We start from the raw sequence: 25,061 nt of genomic DNA, 5'->3' as shown, positions 1-25,061 counted from the left end.
TTTATTCGGCCCTCTACGAACAAGTCATACTGAAATACGGTTGCCCAAAACTAGTAATATCCGACAATGGAGTACAATTCGACAGCAGGCTATTCAAGAACAGTCTCCGAGAGCTGAACATCGCTCACCGTTTCACACCACCGTATACTCCTCAGTGCAACCCTGTAGAAAGAGCTAACCGTACCCTAAAGACCATGATAGCACAGTTTTGTGAAGCCGATCAACGAACTTGGGATGAAAAGATAGGAGAGTTAACGTTTGCCATCAACACCGCTAAACAGGAGTCTACGGGATTTACACCGGCATTTTTAAATTATGGAAGGGAACTAGAAGTCCCGAGGGCGATTTATTCGACAAACCCCCACAATAATGAAATGAACGGAGAATCCAACCGTACAGAAGAAGAAAACAGAGACATGACTTACCGTACTCAACAGATCAAACATCTCCAGGAGGCTTATGAGTTCGTCCGTACTAAACTATACCGTGCGTTCCAACAACAGGCTCACCACTACAATCTTCGACGAAGAGAAATCCGATACCATGTGGGAGATAAAGTTCTACGCCGGGACCGTCCTTTATCCTCTGCCGTTGACAGTTTCGCCGCCAAGTTGGCTCCGAAGTTTTCCGGTCCGTTCACCGTTGTTAAAGTCGTTTCACCTGTTGTCTATGACCTGAAAGATACAGAGGGTAGAAAAATCACTAACATACACATTAAAGATTTAAAACCATTTCATGCATAATAATATTATTGACATGATCCGTTAACCGTTCTATAGAAATAACCTCTGAAACTAGGAAATCCGTTCATTTTTTCCGTTACCGACTATATTATCATTTTCTGTTTACCTGTTGATCCGAATAACTGTAGGTACACTGACTAGAAACTGTCCTTGTCATTCTCATCACTGTCAAAGAGAGGCTGCCGTCCAATGTGATATTCCTAGTGCATCCACCCAATCTGAACCACCCCGAAAGAAGTTAAACAGGTTCCGCATGTCAACCAGTAGGGAGTTAGCCCTCTGTGCCTGTCCAAGAAACCAAGGCCACCTGCAAGGAGAAATCTCGTACATTTGAAGCACGTTATTCAGCATAATTATAACCGATTACACCGTAACAATTCCGTTCAAATTCCGTACAGGCACCACCGTTGACCGAAATACCGTATCTACAGATTTTCATCCGTTCAGCATGCAATTATAAATCAAACCTGTTAAAACTGTCCGAAAAATCTGTTATTTATGTAAGGAATACCAATAAAGGATACTGTTTCACCTTGCAACTGAGTATATCCGTCTATTAATCCAATAGATCTAACCAATTTCTGTCCTGAACCGAATCGAAATTATTGTACCGTCAATTTAACACTGTTTACCTGAAGAAAGCACCGTCTACCTGAAAACAGAATACAGGGAAAAACCGTTCCAAGAAGAAAAGTTGACCACGAAGAACGATGAAGATTGGAGAGTTTATTGTTAGAAATTACCCACCTGCAAGTCTCATACCGGATCCGAGAGTCTCAACGTCCGTACAGCCGGGTCACACCAGCCCATTGAGCCCCCACGTCGAGCTGTTGGAGGCTTTCCACCTGTTGCAGCTCCCACGATTCCTGGGTAACCTACAAAACCACGATGGAATTCAAACACCCGCCAAACACAGTTAAATTAGGTACTCACCGGAGGGATGAAACATGGCACGTTTCCGACCAGCGATGAAGATGAATTTCCACATAGAGAAAGAAGATTTTCCACTATTAAATACCCACATCATGTGTCCACGGAACGCTGAACAAGGTGCTTTGACAAGATGGCGGAGACCTGCGCCGAAATGACTGACGCTGACGTTTCTGCGTGCGCATTGGAACTACCATTGCCAACCATAGAGAAGATAGGTACTATCGAATACAGCTATTGTAAACTGGTCACGAGTATAGTTTGTCTATGGTATATAGGTGGCGCGCGCGAAAGTAAGGTACTAGGGATAGATAGAGTCGTGAAATTAAGCTCACTATTTCATCGTAAGTTAATTTCTTCCGAGGTGGAGGTGGTGTAATGAACCCCAGTTTTCTGAGGAAAATTGGAGTTCATCTTAGTGAATTTTTTCGTTTTAAATTTCCGTCTTTGAAAATATTTTAATTCTCGAATATTCCGTACGTTCATTCCGACAGGCAGAGTAAATGTAAAAAACCGCTTATCTGTATTTTACGTCGTTTTTCTTACATGCCGCTGAAGATTTCAACGTTTTTCATCTGTTGATATGCGATAAACCGGAGCTGACGACGTTTTTCATTCTTGTCGCATTCTGGAATTTTCAGATTCTTACCGTGAGAGGGGATATACCTATAAAAGCAAATTTTCCCCCCGCGACGGACACTTTTCGACTTTTCGACTGTTACTTCAGTTCGTCGGCTGACTTTTGAATTTTACTTCAGTGCTTTCCTTTCGCTTGAGTATTATTTCGCTTTCTAACGTGGTTTCTAACTTCTAGTATAAATTCAGTTGATTTTCCGTAGTACTTTCGCCGTTGAGAATAATCATTTTGTGTTATTTGCATCAGTGCTTAGAATTAATTTTTTTTAGTTTTTCTTTTTTAAATCCTTTGAGTTTCGAGTGCTTGAAACAAAGGAGGTAGGTCCCCGTCTGTACCGTTCAGTTTCTTTGTTAGACCTACGCCGTTATTTCTTTAACTTTGACACTGCTGTACTGTATCGTTTCCTGTTGTATTTTATCGTTCTTTACCCTGTTTCGCGAGTCTAACTTTTCCCTTCACTATCAGTCATGGCGTGTTAACCCTTGGGGTACTGAAGGGAAAGTTCCGTCAACCCCCCTGTCCGCGTCATAAGTGTTAAATCCGAAATCTCTTCTTTTCTGTCAGTCATGGCGTGTTAACCCTTGGGGCAGAGAATAAGAGATACCGCAAGTAGTCAGTGAAATCCCGTAGTTGCGCTAAAAATAGACATTTTCTTCGCTGTCAGTCATGGCGTGTTAACCCTTGGGGCAGCGAATAAAAGTCTCGAACAGATCCGCCCTTATTGTGTTTCATTCCCGGAGAAATACAACTACACACCGATACCGTATAGCAAGTCCTTAGCATTCGTCAGTTCTGGTTGGCGCATTTTTATTGAACCGTTAATTTTTCACTACACCCGGTATAAATTTCATAAAGTGCTCGTGACCGGATAAGATTTCCCGAATGTGTGTTCACTGATAGAATCACTCATATTTTATATCACACATATCTCCCTTTGACATGTGATTAGTTTCCGAAGTTGTGAATAAACATTTACATAGTTCGATTTTGACTTCTTCGTTGTCGCTACTACCCTAGACAACACCGAGCTCTGTCTCTGGCTAGCAGCTACCCTGGTAGGTTTGCTATTCTTCCTATTGAAAAGAATAGCTGGCGCTCGAGATTAAGGCTTCTCCGAGAAACGCGCGTTACATGATCTTAAGGAAAAATTTCACTATGATGAATACGAATCGGGACTGGCGAATATTTTGTTAATGCACGTGCGGCTTCTTCGGCAACATAAATAAGACTAACATATCTTCAGCCTAACGTTTCTGTGGATCGCGACAAATTATGGCGCGTAATTCAAGAATAATGGCGACTGTCTCATGGTAAACGCTTCTCATGGTGGCCCATCCTCCCCTATAGACAGATATAGTGCCCCTAATTTGTGAATTCCGCTATGAGATCCCAGAGGGTTTCCAATTTCGTATTCATCGAAGTACAGATTATAAGGAATGATAATGGAATTTTCGCCAAATGTTCTTATCTTACTTTTCCAATAGTCAGTTTGAATAAGATTATATAGATTTTTTTGCTTTCTGCAACTTTCCATATATGACATTATGGTAGGAAGAACGTCAGGCAATTCAAGAAAACACTTTATAACTGTTCCCGCCGCTCCAGAGATCTTTCGTCCCCTAGCAACAACCATGGTATTTCCCGCCCCAATACGACTTGATGATGGAAAAAGACCAGATCCAACGAAGGGGACATAAATACCAGAGTCAGTCGTCAAGTTAACATTCACCCACGCACACCACCACAAGCGTGACGATATATTCACATATGTATCACTATCTATAAAATTTCTTGCTTTTCTGTAAATAAATAAGTTTAAAATCAGTGCTCAACAAATCTATAATACAGTCCACCTATACCATCAAATTCATGGTCCATCGAGCGGATACTCAAGAAAATCAAGGAATTACAATAATTTCCATACGTGAATACAATACAGCCGAGAATTGTGCGACGCCAAGTCAAGTGCCTGTGTCTGGATTTTGAAAGCAGGGCAATCGTCCAACCAAAGAGACGTCCCGAAGCCGCCACTCCAGCACCTATAATCCCTAGAGACGAGCAAGGTTTAGCAGGTCCATATTCTGAGTGAGTCCTTTCCTTTTCACATACCTGCCTAATCCCTATAAAATTGCCTCTATTTCGTCTTTTCTATATTTCTATTTAAAATCAATATTTCTATAATGGCAGAATTAGTCGCATTAGAAAGAAAGCGAGCTCTGATTGACGGTACGTTAACTTCATTTCAGAAGCACCTTGATCAAGCAATAAGCAAACAAAATTTAACAGATCTTGAAATCGCTATATTTGAGGATAGGTTGAAAAATACTTTGGACATCCATAACAATTTCAATAATGTCCAAAACGAGATTGAAATGACATGTGCGTTAACTGCCTTACCTGAGCAATCAGAGAAGAGAGAGGCTTTCGAAGAAAAATTCTACGACTTAACTAATAAAGCCAAGCTATTTTTGAAACGATATGAGTTTCCCAGTCCTCAATTAAATGTTCAGTCTTCCTATAAATCCGAATCAGTAGGAATAAAGTTGCCAGATATTCTATTACCTAAATTTAACGGCAACTTTGAAGATTCGTTAGAGTTCAGAGATACTTTCAAAAGTTTGATACATGAAAACGAATCTCTCACATCAGTACAGAAGTTTTTCTACCTACGGGGTGCGCTAGAAGGCACTGCTGCGGCATCAATAAAGAAAATTCAACATACTGCAGATAACTATACAGTAGCGTGGAGTACTTTATGCGAAAGATTCAATAATACAAAAAAGTTATTGCACGACCATTTAGGTGCATTGCTATTTTTTGAACCTATTCACAAGGGTTCCTGCGATAAGCTACAGCAATTAGCTGACAATATTTCTCGACATTTAGGCGCTATTGAGCAGTTAGGACAATCAGTCGAAAATTGGGATTGCTTATTAATTTTCTGGATATCACAGAAAGTCGATAACGCTTCACTATGTGATTGGGAGCGGCACCAGCGAAACAAAACGGAATCGCCAGATATTGACGAGTTTTTAAGTTTTTTACGCGAGCGTGCGAATTTTGTGGATTCATTAGATTATAAGAGCAATCAATCCCGCGATAGAAACTCCAATAGGCCAGGTAAAGATTTTATGCGTAGTGCTAGAAAGGAAACATCTAGAGTTTTAGTTTCCAACCACTATACGTGTACCTTTTGTCAGGGAAATCACTCAATATATACATGCAATAAATTTTTAAATTTGTCAATAATAGAAAGGAACCAATACGTCAGAAATAATCCTTCTATATGCGCTAACTGTCTGCGAGAAGGGCATCCTATAAGCAAGTGTAAAATAGGGCCATGTAAAAAATGCAGGTCTCGCCATAACTCTCTTTTACATGACGATAGTATTAGAAGAGTGCAATCGAACGAGAACGATAACGAGCCGTCCAGCGCGAATGTTCTGAGCAGTGGCGTGCTCCAATGTTCAACAGGGCAAACAATACTGTCAACTGCTCGAGTATCAATATCGGACAATTTTGGTAAATGGCATTCGGTAAGAGCCCTTCTGGATTGCGGTTCTCAAACATCATTCATTACGGAACGCCTGCAAAGAAAGTTGAACGTTATTGGCCAATCCAGCAATCTTGAGATATACGGCATAGCAAACAACATTTCATCTGTAAAAACTAAATGCAATATCGAACTCAAGTCCCAAGTCAATAGATTTTCCACAAATTTAATTTGCTATATCCTACCAGAGATAACTAGTCAAATGCCTAGTATTGCAATAATATCTCATATACTGTTAGCGGATCCAGAATTCCATAAGCCCGGTCCTGTCGATATGTTGATCGGTGCCGATCTGTTTTGGCAGCTCCTAGATAACAATAAATTGGTCTTAGGCAAACGCGGTCCCTACTTACAAAAAACTAAGCTAGGATGGATCGTATCCGGACCACTCGGTATAGTTAACCCAAAAACTGTTTCGTGTAATCTAAGCTTAAATCGAGAACTACTTCAAGCGCTCACAAAATTTTGGGAAATTGAAGAATTGTCCAATGAGAAGATTCTTTCCCCAGATGAACTTTTATGTGAAAGGTTATTCGCGGAAACTACGACAAGAAATCCCGATGGACGGTTTGTAGTCAATTTGCCGCTCAAGCAAGAACCTTCAGTTCTGGGAGAATCAAGGTCTCAGGCAAAGCTTCGCTTTCTAGCCTTAGAAAAGCGTTTACTAAGAAACGAAAGGCTAGGAACTATGTATAGAGAGTTTATGCACGAATACATCAATTTAAACCATATGACAATAGTAGACAGCCCAACCATTGATCAAGAATACTATATGCCTCATCACGGCGTGCTAAAAGAGTCAAGTCTAACCACAAAGCTGCGAGTAGTATTTGATGCTTCGGCTCCGACTAGTAACAGTATATCTCTAAACAATATTCAAGCTATAGGGCCGGTTCTACAAAATGAATTATTCTCCATAATATTGAGATTTCGTAAATATAAATTCGTCATATCCGCCGATATAGCGAAAATGTATCGCCAGGTTTTGGTCAACCCAATACAGCGACCACTACAGCGGATACTATGGCGCGATAACCCTTCAAAGGAGCTATGTACATACGAGCTCAACACCGTCACCTACGGTCAAGCTTCGGCCAGTTTTCTCGCCATAAGATGCTTATTCGCATTAGCCCAAGATATTCATGATATCAAACCAGACATAGCTCGTATAATTAAGCAAGATTTTTACGTAGATGACTTGCTCACAGGCGCGGATTCTCTTCCAGATGCGCAGCGAATATGTCGCGAGGTTTCCGATGTTTTGACAGGCGGTTGTTTCGAGCTCCGAAAATGGTACTCCAACTCATCCGAAGTTCTACACAATATTGTTCAATCTGACCTAGCTCGCGATAATCTCGAATTTTCTAAAAATGATAAGACAAAAACATTAGGTTTGACTTGGTCATGTCAAAACGATAATTTGATGTACAATATCAATATCAATCATGAGCATCAAGATTTCACAAAGAGATCCATCTTGTCCATTGTGTCAAAAATATTTGATCCGCTAGGATTACTAAGTCCTTGCATAATCTTAGCCAAAATTCTATTGCAAGAATTGTGGTCAACTAAGACGTCTTGGGACGATCCTATTCCAGAATCTATAAAATGCACTTGGCTCGCCTTTCAGCACGAATTGCCTATACTGAATAACCTGTCTATATCGCGGCACGCTATAATACAAAATTGTATAAGGGTCGAACTACACGGGTTTTGCGATTCATCAGAGAGGGCCTACGGCGCGTGCGTCTATTTACGTAGTTTGGACAAAGATGGCAATATACGTGTCTCATTACTTTGTGCTAAATCCAAAGTGGCACCAATAAAAACTGTCAGCATACCAAGATTAGAGCTTTGCGGCGCAGTACTATTATCACGCCTTACACATAAGGTTGTAAGTTCAATGAATTTAATGAGCGATTTACCCAACGCCAGAGTAATGCCTTCTAGCATCAACAATATCAAAAGATTCTCATCTGAACAATATATTGATTGGCAATTCATACCGCCCTATTCGCCACATTTTGGTGGACTCTGGGAAGCCGGAGTCAAAAGTTCCAAGCACCGCATTAAAAGAGTAATATCCAAAACACCTCTTTCGTTCGAGGAATTATCCACTTTGTTGTGTCAAGTGGAGGCAATTTTAAATTCCCGTCCACTATCTCCCCTTAGTTCAGATCCAAATGACCTAACTTCTTTGACTCCTGCTCACTTCATAATTGGCAGGCCACTAATTGCTGCCCCAGACGAGGATGTCACTGATGTCAAAATCAATAGGCTAGATCGTTTCCAACTAGTCCAACAAATGACACAGCATTTCTGGCGACGTTGGAAGACAGAGTACATCTCCGAGCTGCAACTTCGCCAAAGATGGAAAAAACCCAAGGCGCACTACAGGAAAACGCTTTGGTTCTATTAAAAGATGACCATAACCTGCCAACCCAGTGGCAGCTAGGACGAATTACCCATCTACACCCAGGTCCCGACGGAGTTTGTAGAGTGGCCACTATAAAGACTTCCTCCGGAGTGGTCAAGCGAGGGTTCCAGAAAATCTGTCCTCTCCTTATAGATGTTTGAAAGAGGGTACTTTCAAGGTGGGGAGGATGTTCCCGCCGCTCCAGAGATCTTTCGTCCCCTAGCAACAACCATGGTATTTCCCGCCCCAATACGACTTGATGATGGAAAAAGACCAGATCCAACGAAGGGGACATAAATACCAGAGTCAGTCGTCAAGTTAACATTCACCCACGCACACCACCACAAGCGTGACGATATATTCACATATGTATCAATATCTATAAAATTCCTTGCTTTTCTGTAAATAAATAAGTTTAAAATCAGTGCTCAACAAATCCATAATACAGTCCACCTATACCATCAAATTCAATAACTGACTCAAAAGGAACAAATGCTGCCCTATAAGTCTTAGACATTATAGTATTATTAGCAAACAAATCAGGTTTCTTTCCCACAACATATTCAATAGGTTCAATGAAATTCCCCATATCTTTGAACTGCTTGAAACTTTTATACTGAGAAAAATTACTGAAAATCTCCTTCATTTTTTTGAAGAACTTATTTATTTCTTTTGGATCTGAAAGTGAACGGCCTTCCTCGATTAGATAAGACTGCAAAATATTCAATGGTTCATTTAAGAGTTCCGATATGCTGATCATAATATTCTGAACATCTTTTCTACATAAGGTTTTATCTGCATAAAAATTTGCTAAAAACAACGACATATTTCCATCCATGCGCACACAAAAATTTTTGAAAAAATCTGGTTTAGAAATATTTTTTTCTTCCATTTCTGGACTGTGGATAATTCTTTGTGAATATTGATCATTGGCATCTATCAAAGGTGATAAATTCAATGAAGAAATTTGTTCACATCTAGGCGAATATGAAATGGGCTTACAGCTATGTTTTTTGAAAAAATGCTGTCTAAAAGAATGTATAGTCTGATAGGTTCTATTACAGTTCTGTTCACCACATTGAAATGCATCTTTACATTTGTGGATTATTATGAAATGGTTGACCAAACCTTTTAAATTTTTATAGTCTAACTGACATTTGAAACATATAGGCATTTTTTAAAACCAAGTACCTTATGAATATGAAATAAAGACACGTTGTTAGTGCAAATTAATTAATGCAATGAAGATAATATAACTCTGGAAATGACTATTTTGCGTTGAAACTAAGATCAGTACTTAGATTTGAAATTATACTGTATGAACTTTGAGATCATTAAGGAAGGTAACGACGTTGCTGCTCTTTCCACTGATAGGCATTTTGAATATTGCATCTTGAATAACTTGCCATACATGTTTTGACTCGGCTGGGTACTCCAAGTTAAGAGAGTGGTAGATTTTATATAAAAGCTCCAAACTTCTCAAACTCGAATCAAGTTTATATTGCATTCCGTAGAAGTAAATGAAAAAATGATTCCCTACCTCTGCCATAAACGGTTGAATTGGTATTTCTAAAGGATCCAACAACTTTGATCTCTTGGAGATGAGATCTTCTATTTCTTCAAAATTCTGAAACAAATGAATGAATTGCATATTGTATGACCAAACTACATTTTGTTCTTACCTCAGCTTGTACAAAAAAGCTTTCCTGTACTTCCTTTCTTGTAGGTCTATATATTCCAGAGTTAGACTTTCCTTTTTTGATGGTTACTGGTGAAAACATGTATGGCAATAGAAAAAGAGCTTTTTTATTTGTATCTTCTATATCTTCTTTGAATGGTGAAACCTTACGTTCTTCACTTTCTTTAATGATTGCCCTACATATTTTTGGGCCCTCTGAATGAACGATATCAATTTTCTCAGGGTATATCCGATTGAAGTCTGCTTCAAACTGAAATTAATAAAATATTTTAATTGTTATATTAACTAACGATGAATAAGAGAAAGATGAGAAGGATAATAAGCAGTGTTTATAAATTTACTTAGTTAAAAACACAAAAAGTTTTAAGGCTAACTCACCAATTCTAAGGCATAAGGCATTTTTAAACATGGGAACTTATTAAAAATTTTATCGATTTCAAAGCTTGGTTCTTTGAAAAGATTTTGTCTGTAATCAAAAGTTCTTTCCCATGATTCCAAAATTCTAACAAAAGGTTCCACTGCACTCTCCAAGAATATCAAATCATTTTTCAATTCATCTGAATCTTCTCTTTCTCCCTCAACTTCAGATTCAATTTTTTTTGGATCAGACGTCATTCTTAAAAGAGCCCTTACATTTTGGTAACGAGACCATAACTTCCCCCTTGCTGCTTGTTTTCTTAATCCATGTTTGGATGAAACATACGGTATGTAATATGTTTCAGTCACTTCATTGGGAAAGAGCTGTACTATTTCTTCGCACACTTTTACAAATGCCTCTCTTTTTATACTGAAACATATATAATGCTTTCTTAGGAACCATAATAATACACAAAAGAAGTAAATTGGGAAATGGATGTAAACAGTAAACTAATAAATTACCTCTTCCCGGTAGCAAATATCAATTCATTTACTAATATTTTGGAAAGTTTATTTCTATAATCATTGTTTAATTTGGCCCTGTTATACAATAGGACTGGTGTTTTCTTGAGAATTGATTCCATATCCTTAAAAATTAGAAGTTTTATAAATAACCCTCACTAACATGAACCCACACTCACCAATGGATAAAAAATGCTAGGAATTTTTGCCATTTTATTAAATGGTTCATCTCCAGTGAGTGAAACTTTTCTCTTCGATGAGTTCTTACTATGATTTAAATTATCTTCTAACTCATCAAACGACTCTAGGAGCACTTTCAATTCTTCATCTGGATTCATTATCAACATAGAATTTGCGGTTTCAGTGGAACACGTGCTCTCAGTCTCTTCGAAATACTAAAATCCAAGATGATTATATAAAATTTTCATTGTTTGAAGAAACAAATATATTATACCTTATAATTCCTAACAGTTGTTTCAGGACTTTTTTGCAATTTTTTATTTACATGACTTTCAAACTTTTTTTTAAAAATGAGCCTCGGGCCTGCCTTTGGAATCATCACCTTTATAGTATCATCGTCCAATAAGTCGAAACTTTCGTCTGTTATACCCTCTTCTGTAAAAATGAAAATGGGATTACCTCTCTAGACTCTCTAGACTCTAGAGGCCAATTGAGGAAAAAGAAATGAAAAAAATGCAATGGTTAGTATGAATATAGGTTGTGTGTACCGCCTCAAATATTTTGAAATTATTTTTTCCATAATGATTTCCATATGAACTACAGTTTCAATTTCAGCCCTGTATGGAAAATAAATTTTAATTATGAGGTTGTACAACCCTTTATAATGCAAGGTTCGGTAATCTGATGGTTGTGTCTTGTACCCAATCCTCAATTTACGAAAAAACATTGAAATTCAAAAATATGAGGGGGGCTGTAAACTGAATAATTCTAACGGCTTTCAGTAATATTGGCGGCAAATCCCTTGAAAGATGTTAGATGTCCGACTTATTATCCTCCTATCCTAAATAATACCAGAAAACATACGCACTTACCTCTGAAACTTTCTGAAAGGAAGTCTAACCCCCAGCCAGCGAGTAATTTTTCATACTCCATTTCCATTTATCAGAAATCACGTACTTAAACTCACTAAAAACTGTAACTGCATTGACCAATAAAACTAATGATAATGACCAACAGAGCAGCAGCCCAGTCAACCAGTTTCAGTCACAGGGAAGTTGTTGGGAATTACCACTGTGGAAATGCGACTTCACAATGTTGATTTATAAAAAGGCCACCAGTACTTACTGGAGAGTGCTTAATGTCCGCAACATCGCATATCGCGGGTAATTACCCAGTACATCACATAGTAGGTGTAAAAAAAGCACCCTAGACAGCAACTTTGCGACTTCTCATTTTGGAGGTTTTTGGAACGATTATTTTGACAGAATAAACTACCAAAGTGTATCCTCTATTGAAGTTATATTCATGTTCAATTTGATATTTACCATCGTGGCAATCAATTTGCACTCTATATTCGAGGCGTTCCGAGCAAAAGTGACCCAAGCTACAATTTTTCTGAAATTGAATTAACAGTAAGAACTGCTCAAAAATGAATCAAAATTTTATACACTCGTAAACTCAATTTCAGAAAAATTGTAGCTTGGGCCTCTTCAGCTCTGAACGCCTCATTTGTACCCTGTGTTTACTCTTACCTTATATTTCGCATTCTGGGAAATTGAACAACTATATGAATAACTGATATCTTTTTATTCAAGATTAATATGTTTCATACAAATCCAAATATATAAAATAAAGAACGTATATCTTGTTATAAATCTTCATTCCACTTCAGGAACGGCATGGTCCAGCTGAAGAAGAAAAAATCAGAGCTGTATTGATAGTAATAAATTGAGTGTCATGAAAAATCTAACAACAGTAAAAGGTGATTTTTTCCAGCACAGTATCTAAAATAATAATTTGAAGTTCTCTCGATGATTCAAATCAATTCCAAGTTTGATTTTGAAGGTTGTAAATGTTACTTATGACTTAATAATCACCTAAATTCATATGAGGTATGTTGAAAGTTGAACCTTACAAAGGTGCAAAAATGGGGAGGATAAGAGGGCCAAGAAGTGATCATGATATTATTTCTATAGGTTATAAAACTACTCACCTTTTACTGCATGTTAATTAATCAATCAACGTCAAGTTACACTTAACTAAAACGAAATTTGATAATAGAACAGCTCGGTTAAGAAAATTATTCTCAAAATTCATTCATAAAGATTTTGTTTGTTCATTCTCTCAAAACAATGCAGTCAAGGCACGAAAGACGAATAGTCACACCACGTTTTGCATAGCGGGATTTAGGTTATGAGTTAACCTCGAGACCACGTGTTGATAAATAGAACATTTCAGACAGTTACTGAAAGTTTTTCTTAGAGAAGTCGCTGGGTAGAGTTCATCGAAATTTATTCACAACACATCATTTCATGTTCTAAAAATATCACAGATTCAATATTACAAAAATATCAACAGGCAGAAGTCGCATAGTAGTAGCTATGTTCACTTCATCGGAACATCTCGATATGATGTTACATGCAACCACTAGGGATCTGAAGTTGAGGAATTCGCAAACTTTACAATATGCGGACGTTAATGTCCACAATGTGAAATCTTAAGTACATCCATGAAAATTCTCAAAGAAGCGCTTCAATGCGATATTTTTGGGTACTCCCTGCGACTTACTGTTACATTTCTGGTTGACTGGGAGACCACCTAGCACCTAGCGAATGTCGGTTGCAGTGAGATAGCAGGGCAGCAGTTGATAGCAGTTGCAAATTCAAATTTCACGAAGACAGGCACAGACTGGCACTAACCCTAGTCATGCACGGTATTCGGCCACAATCGATCATTTTCGATCGCTTTCGCGAACAAACAGATTTTCTTGTTTTGAATGAATTTATTAATTGACTGAAAATGTTATATATGGATGAAACTTATTTTTTGTGTACCACAAATAATCAATTTATCTATTTTAATAACTTTATTTTTTAATAGTCAAATTACTTGGGGTACGCAAACTTTTCATGTATTGCGAATGAAACGGTCATTTGACTTCGTTCTTACTAAACATTTTATCTGGCTTGACTAAATTTGAATTATTGAGCTACTTAAGGTCCATCATTTACCATAATTGATGTAGTTTGTTCAGATTTTATTCCATTTTTATTTATTGTACGCAAACTGTTTATGTGTTGCAAAGATTCGAATGTCAATTATCCTGTTTATTCAATTCATTTTTCTCAGTGTTTTGCTGGTGCATCGCAAAGATTTTATTTTGACATTATACAATTCTCCCTGAATGAAAATGCCATTATCAATAATATTTATCGCATCATCTACAAATTCCGCTAAAACTTCATTAGAATTTTTTGGTTTTTCATTTCCGTGATAGATACCATTTCAACATTGCTGGTACCAACAAGTGAAAATAATATTGGATACCCTCGATTTTCTTGTTGAATAAAATCGTAGTATTGGGTAGTGGAAGTTACAGCTATGGGTGGGCAGTTTTCTAATGCTCCCAATGACGGTTCTATTGGAGCGATACATTTTTTTATGATGTTTAGGTCCGCCATTGTTTTCACATTGGTTCATGATTTCAAAAACTGTTGTTTCACTTTTTCCAATTCTCTTGTAACTGCTGCTTCCTCATTTTCTTTCTGATTTGAAATAACAGGATTTCCTGTTCTCTGTTGAACTCTTCGACGGATTTTATGATCAAACAATCATTTTCTTGATTCTGATGAGTATCTACAGCTGATAAAATAAAAGCATTGTAAAAGAGGGCAAAAAATTAGTTCACCTACCCAATAGATTGGAAATATTTAAACCAATAACTAAAGTTCTACACATATCGAAGTAATTACAATATATATAGGGTTAAACGTACCTGTTTATCTCTTTTTAAAATTTTTGTTAAATTTTTACGCCATGCTTGGTCAACATGCCAGGAGCAGTAAATTCCGAAGGACTTCCGAGAATTCCGAAAGACTTCCGGGGATTCCGAAAGACTTCCGGAAATTTCGATAGATTTCCGAAAGACTTCCGGGAATTCCTTAAGACTTCCGAGGTTTCCAAAGGATTTCTAGGAATTCCAAAAGACTTCTAGGATTATAAAGCTGTCTTTGCTAAAATAGCTCCTGTACTATTGAAGAAATTCTGCGGGATATTGAAAAATGTTAGATGAAAATAGGTTTTGTAATACTCGAGGAAGAATAAAACAAGGTGAATGGAATTGATCCAATTAGGTTTATAGGACCATTAAAAATATATTTTTTATCTACTGAATTGAGAGATGCTATTTGACATTGGTTTCTTCAAAATTCGTGCTATATTCAGCCGAAGCTCTCCAGGTAGACGACTGTTGATGAGCCTCTGGTTTAAGTGGGGCTCTACGAGAGACCTAGCAAGACTTTTTGTGAATTCGAGTCTCGTTTTCACAGCATTTCCAGGAAAACTAGAAAAACATATGTGGGAATTGACGAGGCTAATATTGAGCAATGTAAAAAAAATTGCTAAGGGCCAACGGTTGGTTCGACGGCTTGTGGAGTAAACGGTACACTTTTCGTCTGAGGCATCAACTCCTCCTTTTGTTGCATTATAAAACATAATGATTTCTGGCTTGCCAGTCTCAGGATCAGCACGTTTCTCATGATGCATAGAAGAAATTAATAGAACAGCACTATTTTTTTTTGGAACGAAAGAGACTAAGGTCAGATCATTGGTGAATCCATAAGGAGCAGAGTTCTCTTCCCTATTTTTTCCCTTCAAAAACTCCTGCGGTATCTCTTTCTTATTCTTCCTCAGGGTACCTACATATGTCAAGCCTCTCTTCCTCAATTCCTCAATGGGTTGAATTGAGGAAAACCAATTGTCGGCCGTTATATTCCGATTCGTTCCAAAGATAGGGGCAGCTAACCGAAGAACGCACTGAGTGGATTTTCGTTATTTTTTCTCCTCAACCGAATGTGTATTTCCATCAGAATCCTTACATAGATATAGGCGTTCAGAAAATAATGGGTTTTCGCATCATTCATCACCAAGATTTTCACGCCATATTTTCTAGGTTTATTCGGAATGTACATCCTAAATTTGCATCGACCTCTGAATCCCACCAACATTTCGTCTATGCACGCATATTCTCCAATTGAATAACATGCTTGGCAGTTTCTGATAAAAGTTTGGAACACCCAGGATATTGGAGCTGTGGCATCAGTTTTCTTCCTTTCGGTTCTATCTGAAGCATTGTCGAAGCGAAGGCATGTAAGAATGACCAGAGCTGGTTTCAGGGATATAATACAACGGAAAATATCCCGTCCAGTGCCATCTGTAGCGAATAATGCTTCAAGATCTTCGTGATTAGATTTGAAAATTGAAGAATAGATCAACATTCCCAGAAAAGCTATAAACTCTCCAATCAGTATGTCTTCATATTCAGTTCGGTTTTTATCAGACAGTCGCTCTCTCACTTCTGACAATTTCTCATTTGTTTGAAGAACTATTTCACTCAGTATATCTTCACTGAAAAAAAATTACCAGGAAGAAAGATGACTGCAGTTAGCTCCAATTTGTTTTGCAGGGCCAATTACACCTGGGGGATGTGAAATTATATTATGTTTTCTTGTTCAAACGTTGGGATTCGGCGGTACCGAGGACCACTTGAAATTATTCTTGCCATAATAGTATTTTTCAACTTTTTTTTCAGTAACGTTGAATCTTCATCTGAAGATGAATTTTCTACTGACTGTTCCAAATTCACTCTATCGTTTTCTTCGTCAGAAAGGCTTTCTTCTGAAGAACCCTCATAGTTATATCGAAATTCAGGTGCAACATCATTATCATCACCACTCATCTCACTCTCCAATTGGTAAAAAACATTTGTAGCCCATTCTTCGAACGAGGATCGTCCAATTTAATTTTATCATTAGCAGTGGTTCTTTTTGTATTACCTTTATGATGAATTCGCTGTGTTGTATAATATTATATAATTGAAATTTTGTATTCTGAGGTATTGATGGTAATTTAATTCGAACAGGAAAAAATGATTTCAATTTTGAAATAAATTCGAGTTTTCATTGTAATTGTAATATGAAGAATATACCGGGTGTCACAGAGCTTTTAGGCCAGCAGATATCTCAGTTACCTGCGGAAAAAAAAAATAGAAAAAAATATAATACTTGTCGTAGGAGACCATACGCTCTTTCATGCAGCATAGCAAAATCCACCCCCTGACAAACAACCCCTGAGAAACAACCCCTAACTTTTGTTTTTCAAATGGCACCCCCATGTTTGTTTGGCTTCAACTGACAGCTCTTTTTAATTCTCAATCAATGATATATCATAATATGTAGTTGTAAAGATAGTCACTCGATAAAATTGAATTCGTTAGTGGGTACTGTTAATTGGACTGATCGAATTAGTCCACATTGTAGAGACAAGAAAAAGTGGATGTTGAAAAAAAAGGGTCAATAAAATGTTAGAACTTTTTGTGCTTTGTTTTATTCCTACGGTATCTGGATGACAAATTGGTATCATTCGTGATATTGTTGTTGTATATCAAAATGCCTTTTACCTTCACTCCCAACGAATACGTTGATATGCTGTTAATTTTTGGTGAATGCCGAAAGACTAAACGTGCTGCGGAGAGGCTGTATGAGCAGCGCTTTCCTGATCGTCGACAACCAGGTCGCAATACGTTTTCGTATGTAGAAAATACCATGCGAAGAGGATCATTTCCCGGAAAAACAGATCAAGCACATCCTTCTCCTGTGCGAACTGAGGAAAATTGCATAAATGTGTTGGCCTACGCCGAAGCACATCCTCATATTTCGGTTCGTGCATTGGCGGTGGAGGTTGGGATCAGTAAGCCGTCTATGCAACGAATTTTCAAACAGTACAGATCATCCCTTTAAAATACATTTACACCAAGGACTCAGACCTACAGATTTCGAAAGACGACTGGCATTTATTGCTCACATGCAAGTGTTCATCCACGACAATCCCAACTTCCTCAATCAAATCTTGTGGAGTGACGAATCCCGCTTCCATAATAATGGTACTGTTAACCGACATAACATCCACTATTGGTCACAGGACAACCCTCACTGGATTAGAGAAACCAATTTCCAAACAATGTGGTGTGTGAACGTGTGGTGTGGTTTACATAATGGACGACTCATCGGCCCTCATTTTTTCCAAGACACTTTGACGGGCCACCGATATCTACATTTCTTGGAAAATGGCATGCCTGCACTACTAGACGATATTCCAATTGAAGAACGACAACAAATGTGGTGGCAACAAGATGGTGCTCCTGCACATAACCATAACATAGTTACGACATTCCTCCATAATACTTTTCAAGACCGTTGGATTGGAAATGGTGGACCTGTGCGATGGCCTGCACGTTCTCCAGATCTCACGCCACTGGACTTTTTCCTATGGGGATATTTGAAACGAGTTGTCTTCGAAACTCCACCAACAAATATTGAAGATTTAACCCAGAAAATTTCAGAGGCTTGTAATACCGTTACTCCGGAAATGATTCGAGCTTCCTGTACTCGCGCGCTGATTCGGCGACTTGAAGCATGTGTGGCAAGTGCTGGCCAACATTTTGAACATTTTCTTTAGTATAATGTTACGGTAACAATACAGCTGAGCGTATAAATTCGTATTTCATTTGTATTTTTATTTTCCATAAGTTGAAGCACAACAAACATGGGGGTGCCATTTGAAAAACAAAAGTTAGGGGTGGTTTCTCGGGGGTTGTTTGTAAGGGGGTGGATTTTGCTATGCTGCATGAAAGAGCGTATGGTCTCCTACGACAAGTATTTTTTTCAATTTTTTTTCCGCAGGTAACTGAGATATTTGCTGGCCTAAAAGCTCTGGGACACCCGGTATAGATAGTGAGTTGAGCCGTCAAAAGAAGGCTTATTAGGAAAAAAATATGAATCTTCATTCTTTTTAATGACCTACAAACCAACTTGCTTCGTTTTCGAGATCATTAGGCTTGTTCGTAAAGTGGTTGTGAACTGTACAGAGCATGACAAATGGATTTTCGCTACCCTAAAATGGAATTACGCTTGCTCTGTGCAGTTCGCAACCGTTTCAAACCACTCTACGAACAAACCTAATATTTAAAAAACATGGAGTTTTTACTCGTGCACATTTGATTCAATGAAATGAAACAACAAATCTTGTTGAATTTATTTTGCAACAATAAGGAGTTTTTATTAAAATAATATGGTTAACAACAGAGTTGACATGATGATTATTTCTTCTTCTTCTTCTTCCATCCTTTACCATGTGCTAGGTTAGGTCCATCCGCACATCAAACAAATAGGGTTCCGTTTGTTTTTATTATTTCATAGATTTCGAGTGAACGTTAACTATTCGGAGGGGGAATGGGAATTTCCCAAACACAGAGACATAACACTAAGGGGCAGGGAAAAAGGTCAAAAGGGGAAACCCAACAAGAGGGAAAAAAAAAATAAAAAAAATTGTGAGGGTTTTACAGTTTTATCCCTGAAGTTAACAGAAAGTTGTATAGCAGAGTGTATGTTGTGATGTCATTGGAAAAAAGCAGATCATATATGTTAAGGGGGAAGTTTTTTATTCTAGTATTCTTTGTCAGATCATCATACAGCCTCGAGCAATTCAACATATTATCTTGACAACCAAAGAATATGTGAGTGATGTCACCCCTCTCTCCACAACCACACAGGTCTGAGTCATAGACATGAATCCTCCATAAATGGAGAGGAGAACAGCAATGATTAGATCTTAACCTATTTATAGTTACTATTGCACCCCTCGGAAGATCTATCCCAATAAACCAAGGATCGACCCCAAAGGAGCCCGGGTGAACATATTGAGAGAAAGTACTCTTCCCGACATTGACCCTCCATTCCTGTTTCCACCTTTCCCAAACAGTACGTCTATATCGGGGCCAAAAGTCTCTGATGTCTGCCCTTTTGATCACTGATTCTTCAGAACCTTGTTTTGCAAGTCTATCAGCCTTGTCATTACCTAGGATGTTTGTGTGACTTGGGATCCATATAAGTTTTATAGAAAAACCATGTTTATTCAAATATATCAGATTATCTCTAATGGTAAGTGTTATATGGTCGTTTCTAGCTGAGTTCTTCCATTTTGTTATTTTCTCAAGGGCACTCATTGAATCAGAAATAATCAGACACTTTTTCAGCTCTCTATGTTTAATTTCCCTTGTTGCCTCCAAAATAGCAAGTAATTCAGCCGAGCAAATAGAAAAATAGTCTGGAATTCTCTGGGATATAGAGATACCTACAGAGCTGTAAATACCTATACCCGTGAGGGAAGGATTTTTGGAGGCATCCGTAAAAACCACAGTATAACCAGGGAACTTTTCAGAGCAGGCAGTGACAAAATTTAATGAATTGTCTGGGGAATGATGATTATTTCAATCAATAGACAATCATAGAAAATATACATTTTGTACAAACATGTACATTATAATTGTTCTTCTTCCTCTTCATCTTGCTCGCTTTTTTTGTACAGATTCTTCTTATTCATCAAACATATAATTTTTTTTCACTTTGAAATTATAACAAGTGTTACCCCGTAGAACTTGTTTAGTATGAAGGATCCCAAATATTGTGCTAGTTATCAGCCTATTTCTCTGTTTAGTCTTCATTAAATTTACGTTGGCTGAAGAGTGAGGAAGACATAACAAATTGTGAACAAAATTCGTCAATCCGGCGAACATGTAATTTCCATCACCATATCTGAGATTTTTCACTTCATTCCAGAATTCCCTCGAGAATTCCTGGATATCGTTTGGCATAGTTTGAATTTCCTCTGTATTGTGGAGCAAACGCCATTCAATATCTAATTTTTGCAGATCATTAGCATTCTGCATTAAATTCGGAAAAATTAGAATAACCTCTGTAATTGATTGAATTGATCCATTTTTTACAACATGTGGATCAATGAATGAAAATAATTTCAGACAATTATTTTTCAGAGGAAACCTTTTTACTATTTGGGAGCAACCTTCAATATAGAAGTCGAGACATCTCAGTTTGAAAAACTTTATTTTGTCTTCGGATATTTCCATTTCCGATATTGTTTTAATGACGTTTGCTCCGAAATACATATTGTCAATGCCCAAAATATTCCTAAGATTTTTGAAGTCAACATTTTCTATGGGTGTTTTTTGAAGATATTCTTGTTTCAAGAAACAATCAGAAATAGTTTTCAAAATATTTCTCACATTTCTGTGCAGTACATGAAGTTTCGGATTCTCTGACTGCATTTCTCTATTTAGATTATTAAAAAATGGTAAAGCAAATTCTAAAAATTGTAAGAACAATTTTGTTGTTGGGTCGCGCAGTTGTGAAATACAATTGGAGGGCACCAATTTCTCAAGAATCCTAGAAACCACCATGAGCACTGACAACCAACGGCTTTGCGATGGGTGCAAGATTTTGTGTATTTTAACATTGCAAAAAGTTTGATATTCAGAAAATTCTGAAATTCTTTTTGGATTAGAATTAAAATAATTGTATACATCTCTAGTCAAGTCCTCAACAAATCTCGGTAACTTTTGACAAGCATACGAGGCACACAAATGGAACGAATGACATATACATTTCATAATATATAATGAAGGAATATCTTTTTTTAATAGGGTCATTAGTGAATTATGTTCCCCCATCAGATGCAAATCCTATCATGTTATCTTTATAAGGAATTTTTTTGTCTTCAAAAAATTTAACAATAAGTGTGTGGAGAGTTTGAGCATCTGCACCAACTAATGGAATCAATGTCAAAAAATTATCGCTCACTACATGATCTTCATTTAAAATAGTTCTTACCACAAGACACAAATGTTTGGTGGAAGTCCTATCAGTTGATTCGTCAACAATCAGAGAAAATTTATTTGTTCTCATATTTTGACACAAGGACTCCAAACTATTTTGTCCCAAAACGTTCTTGATAATCGCTGTGGATTTTCTTCTGCTGCAAGTTATACCTCGGGCGACTTTCGAATCAGAACAGATTTCGCCGATCAGATTCACCAAATGATCAGTGACGGCCAATGGCAGATTATGCTCGGCAGTAAAAGCAGCTATACGTATTTCAGCTTGAAAAGAATAAAAATTGAAATAATTTGTTTTGCTGGAAAAAAAAAATTAATAAATAAAAAAAATTTCAAGCACCCACCTATTCTTATATCCTCCTCCAATTTTGCCTTCGAAGAACCTGCCTCAATGAAAGCAGCAAGACTTGGCTGCTTTAAAACACTTTTCACCTTCGCTTGGTGAGTTTTTGAATTCGCATGCTTTATCAATGCATCTTTTCCACTATTGATAATGATGTCCCTATTACGGGGTTTACACATTCCGAAATTTTGTCCTCTTCTGGATTTCATTAACCAACCTTTGAATTCGGGTAAAGTTTCCCAAACCTCCTTGTAGAATTGCTCATATTTCCTTTTTTTAGCTATGTGCCCACTCTGAATCTGAATCACTCATTTTTTAATGAAATTAAAATTAAACTTCAACTTTCACGAAATATTTTGGTAATTTTTCAAAAATTGTTCCGCTAACACTTGTGCATCTTAAGGTTATTACCAAAATAATATTTATTAATTTTTTTTTTTTTTTGGTGTAGCAGGGGGAAAATCTGCAAAACAGACGAACACACCCTCTGCTGAGGGGGAACAGTGTGGGGATTCTCACTCTCTGAGCTCGAGACCCACTAAAAACCCTTAACTGCTTCTTCATAGGTTCCGGGCATTTTGCCTATTAACCAGTTGACTCTTATGGTTTCTGGACTCTCACACGATCATAGTCGTGTTGATAGTTGTATGCTGCCTATAGTTTTTGTAGGTTAAGCTCTTCTTTGGTTACATTTAAATCCTTAACTGATCTCTCGGTCTTCGGTGGTAGGTTCTTGACCTTCTAGCTTCTTCCGTTGGATCGTAGTCGACTAATCTTCGTAGTTCCTCATTTGGATGTTGTTTGGCTTTGTCGAATATCCTTTCCGCCTTTCTCTTCTTAAATTCTGTAACTGGTTCCCATTCCAAGTCCTTGTAGATTTGTTTGTTCCTAACAAACCAGGGTACGTCCATCGCCATTCTAAGGAGTTTATTCTCAGTGGCCTGTATTCTCTTGATGTGGGTCTTGGCTGCGAAGCCCCATGCCGCCGATCCATATGTGAGTTGTGGTCGCGAAATAGTTTTAATCATCGTCAACTTGATGTTCTTATTCATATGACTTCTTCTGCCTATGAGTGAATAAAGTTTACTCATTGCGGCTTTTGTTTTATCAACAGCACATTTGATGTGGTTTTTCCATGTAAGTCCTCTGTCAAGCGTCACTCCTCTAGCTTCATTTTTTCATTCAACCTCTTCTCCATCAACTTCAAGGTTTTCTTCCATCCTCAATCTTCTCTTTTGCAGTAATATTGCTTGAGTCTTTCTTCCATTGATTTGGATTTTCCATTTGATGCACCATTTGAGTAATTCATCTATGGCTTCCTGCAGTCTCCGGTGTATGATCTCTGGGCGTCGATGTCTGAACGCTATTCCTGTGTCATCTGCGTACAAGGTGAGCATATTTCTAGCATTCTTCGGGATATCATAAACGTATATTACGTTCATTCATTCATTGCTGTATCCCGTTACCGGGAATAAATCTACAAAAAGAAGAAGAAAAAAAAAAAAAAATCGAACAGACTTGTAACTTCTTAGTGCTAGTTGCGAGTGTGTGCCCTCCTGTGACTAAAGAGACCCAACCGTGACCTGCAGATCCTTCCACACTCAGGGCATGGATAGTCTCCAACCAGATCTGGCCGCCGCTGTATCCTTCTCGATTCTCCACTATAACTGTGGACCAAAGACCTCCACTGTGACCTGTCTAACGCTAGTTGTTCCCAGTTATGATTAGCATTAACTGATTTTAGGGATTGATGTAGTGTATCCTTAAACCGCTTATACTGGCCTCCTGGTTTCCGGGCTCCCTCAGTGAGTTCGCCGTATAGAGCTATTTTGGGGAGTCTTGTGTCTTGCATTCTCAGAATGTGGCCGCTCCATCTGAGTTGGGCCCTCGTTACTTGAGTCTCAATTGTTGTACAACTCGCGCGCTGCAAGACTTCTGCATTCGAAACTTTGTGGAACCATCTGATGTGCATTATCTGTCTTAGATGACGTTGCTGCGTCTGTTCAAGCTGTTTAATATGTCGCCTGTAGGGAGTCCAGCTTTCGCTTCCGTAAAGAAGCGTTGGGAGGACCACTGCTCTGTAAACAGCTGTCTTGGTCTTCAGATTGAGGTCGTGATTTTGGAACACTCTGTCCTTCAGCTTCCAGAATGCCCGTGATGCCGAATTGATACGGTTGTGTATTTCCGTGTCAAGGTTAGCCCTAGTATTTATGAAGCTTCCCAAGTATTTGAACTGCTCAACCTGTTCTAGAGTTTCATTGTCCAGGCTGATATCTGTTTGAAGGCTTTCTGGCGGACTTACCAGGATTTTGGTCTTGTCAATATTGAGTCTAAGGCCTAAAGCTTCGTATATATGTTTATAGGTGTCCATCATTATCTGTAGATCCTCTGAGCTGCTAGCGATGAGTGAACAGTCGTCTGCATATTGAAGTTCCGTGATAAACTTGGTACGGGTTTTTGCTCTGAGGCGCTTCAGGTTAAACAGGCCTCCATCAAATCTGAATCTTATCCCAACACCTCTTACGGGCATGCTCATGTCAGCAATTATCGATACAGCTATGGCGAAAATATTGAACAGTAAAGGCGCTAATACGCAGCCTTGTTTTATTCCAGAGTTGGTTGAGAAATGGTCGGTTGTAGAGCCATTATGCTGTATTCTGGCGGTGTTGTTGGTATGAAGGCTTTTACACACTGCTAGGAATTTTTCGGGTACTCCTAGACGTGCCATGATTTTCCAGAGCGCTCTCCGATTCACCGAGTCGAATGCCTTGCTTAAATCGATGAAGGCTGTATAAATCCTTGATTGTTGTTCACGGGCCTTTTCTTGTAGCTGTCGAAGTGTAAAAATTAGGTCCACCGTACCTCGATTTGGTCGAAAGCCGCACTGGGATTCAGGTAAAAGCCTCTCTAAGAGTGGAACCAGACGATTAGCCA

The 25,061-nt window shown here is 38.1% G+C and overlaps 3 protein-coding genes and 1 long non-coding RNA gene across 4 annotated transcripts; 1 reads left to right on the top strand and 3 right to left on the bottom strand.

Annotated features, from left to right (window-relative positions):
• Positions 1-505: 505 nt before the first annotated feature.
• Positions 506-1,971, bottom strand: LOC123320901. Its single transcript, XR_006538816.1, has 4 exons — positions 1,677-1,971; positions 1,491-1,618; positions 850-1,050; positions 506-674 (listed from the first exon to the last, which is right to left on the bottom strand). It is a non-coding gene; the product is annotated as an uncharacterized LOC123320901 (long non-coding RNA).
• Positions 1,972-4,490: 2,519 nt separating this feature from the next.
• On the top strand, positions 4,491-8,282 carry LOC123320992. Its single transcript, XM_044908493.1, has one exon. It carries the CDS (start codon positions 4,491-4,493, stop codon positions 8,280-8,282), a length of 3,792 nt encoding a protein of 1,263 aa, XP_044764428.1.
• A 1,235-nt stretch (positions 8,283-9,517) lies between these two features.
• On the bottom strand, positions 9,518-10,593 carry LOC123320991. Its single transcript, XM_044908492.1, has 3 exons — positions 10,357-10,593; positions 9,962-10,228; positions 9,518-9,906 (listed from the first exon to the last, which is right to left on the bottom strand). Exons 1-3 carry the CDS (start codon positions 10,591-10,593, stop codon positions 9,589-9,591), a joined length of 822 nt encoding a protein of 273 aa, XP_044764427.1. The 3' UTR covers positions 9,518-9,588.
• A 422-nt stretch (positions 10,594-11,015) lies between these two features.
• Positions 11,016-12,056, bottom strand: LOC123320990. Its single transcript, XM_044908491.1, has 3 exons — positions 11,910-12,056; positions 11,312-11,472; positions 11,016-11,252 (listed from the first exon to the last, which is right to left on the bottom strand). The coding sequence occupies exons 1-3, from the start codon at positions 11,974-11,976 to the stop codon at positions 11,016-11,018; spliced, it is 465 nt and encodes a 154-aa protein (XP_044764426.1). The 5' UTR covers positions 11,977-12,056.
• Between the last annotated feature and the right edge of the window lie 13,005 nt (positions 12,057-25,061).

The sequence above is a fragment of the Coccinella septempunctata genome, chromosome 9 (genome assembly GCF_907165205.1).
Source record: "Coccinella septempunctata chromosome 9, icCocSept1.1, whole genome shotgun sequence".
NCBI lineage: Eukaryota > Metazoa > Arthropoda > Insecta > Coleoptera > Coccinellidae > Coccinella > Coccinella septempunctata.
Note: the sequence above shows the minus strand (reverse complement) of the source record. Positions and strands in the feature narration are given on the sequence as shown.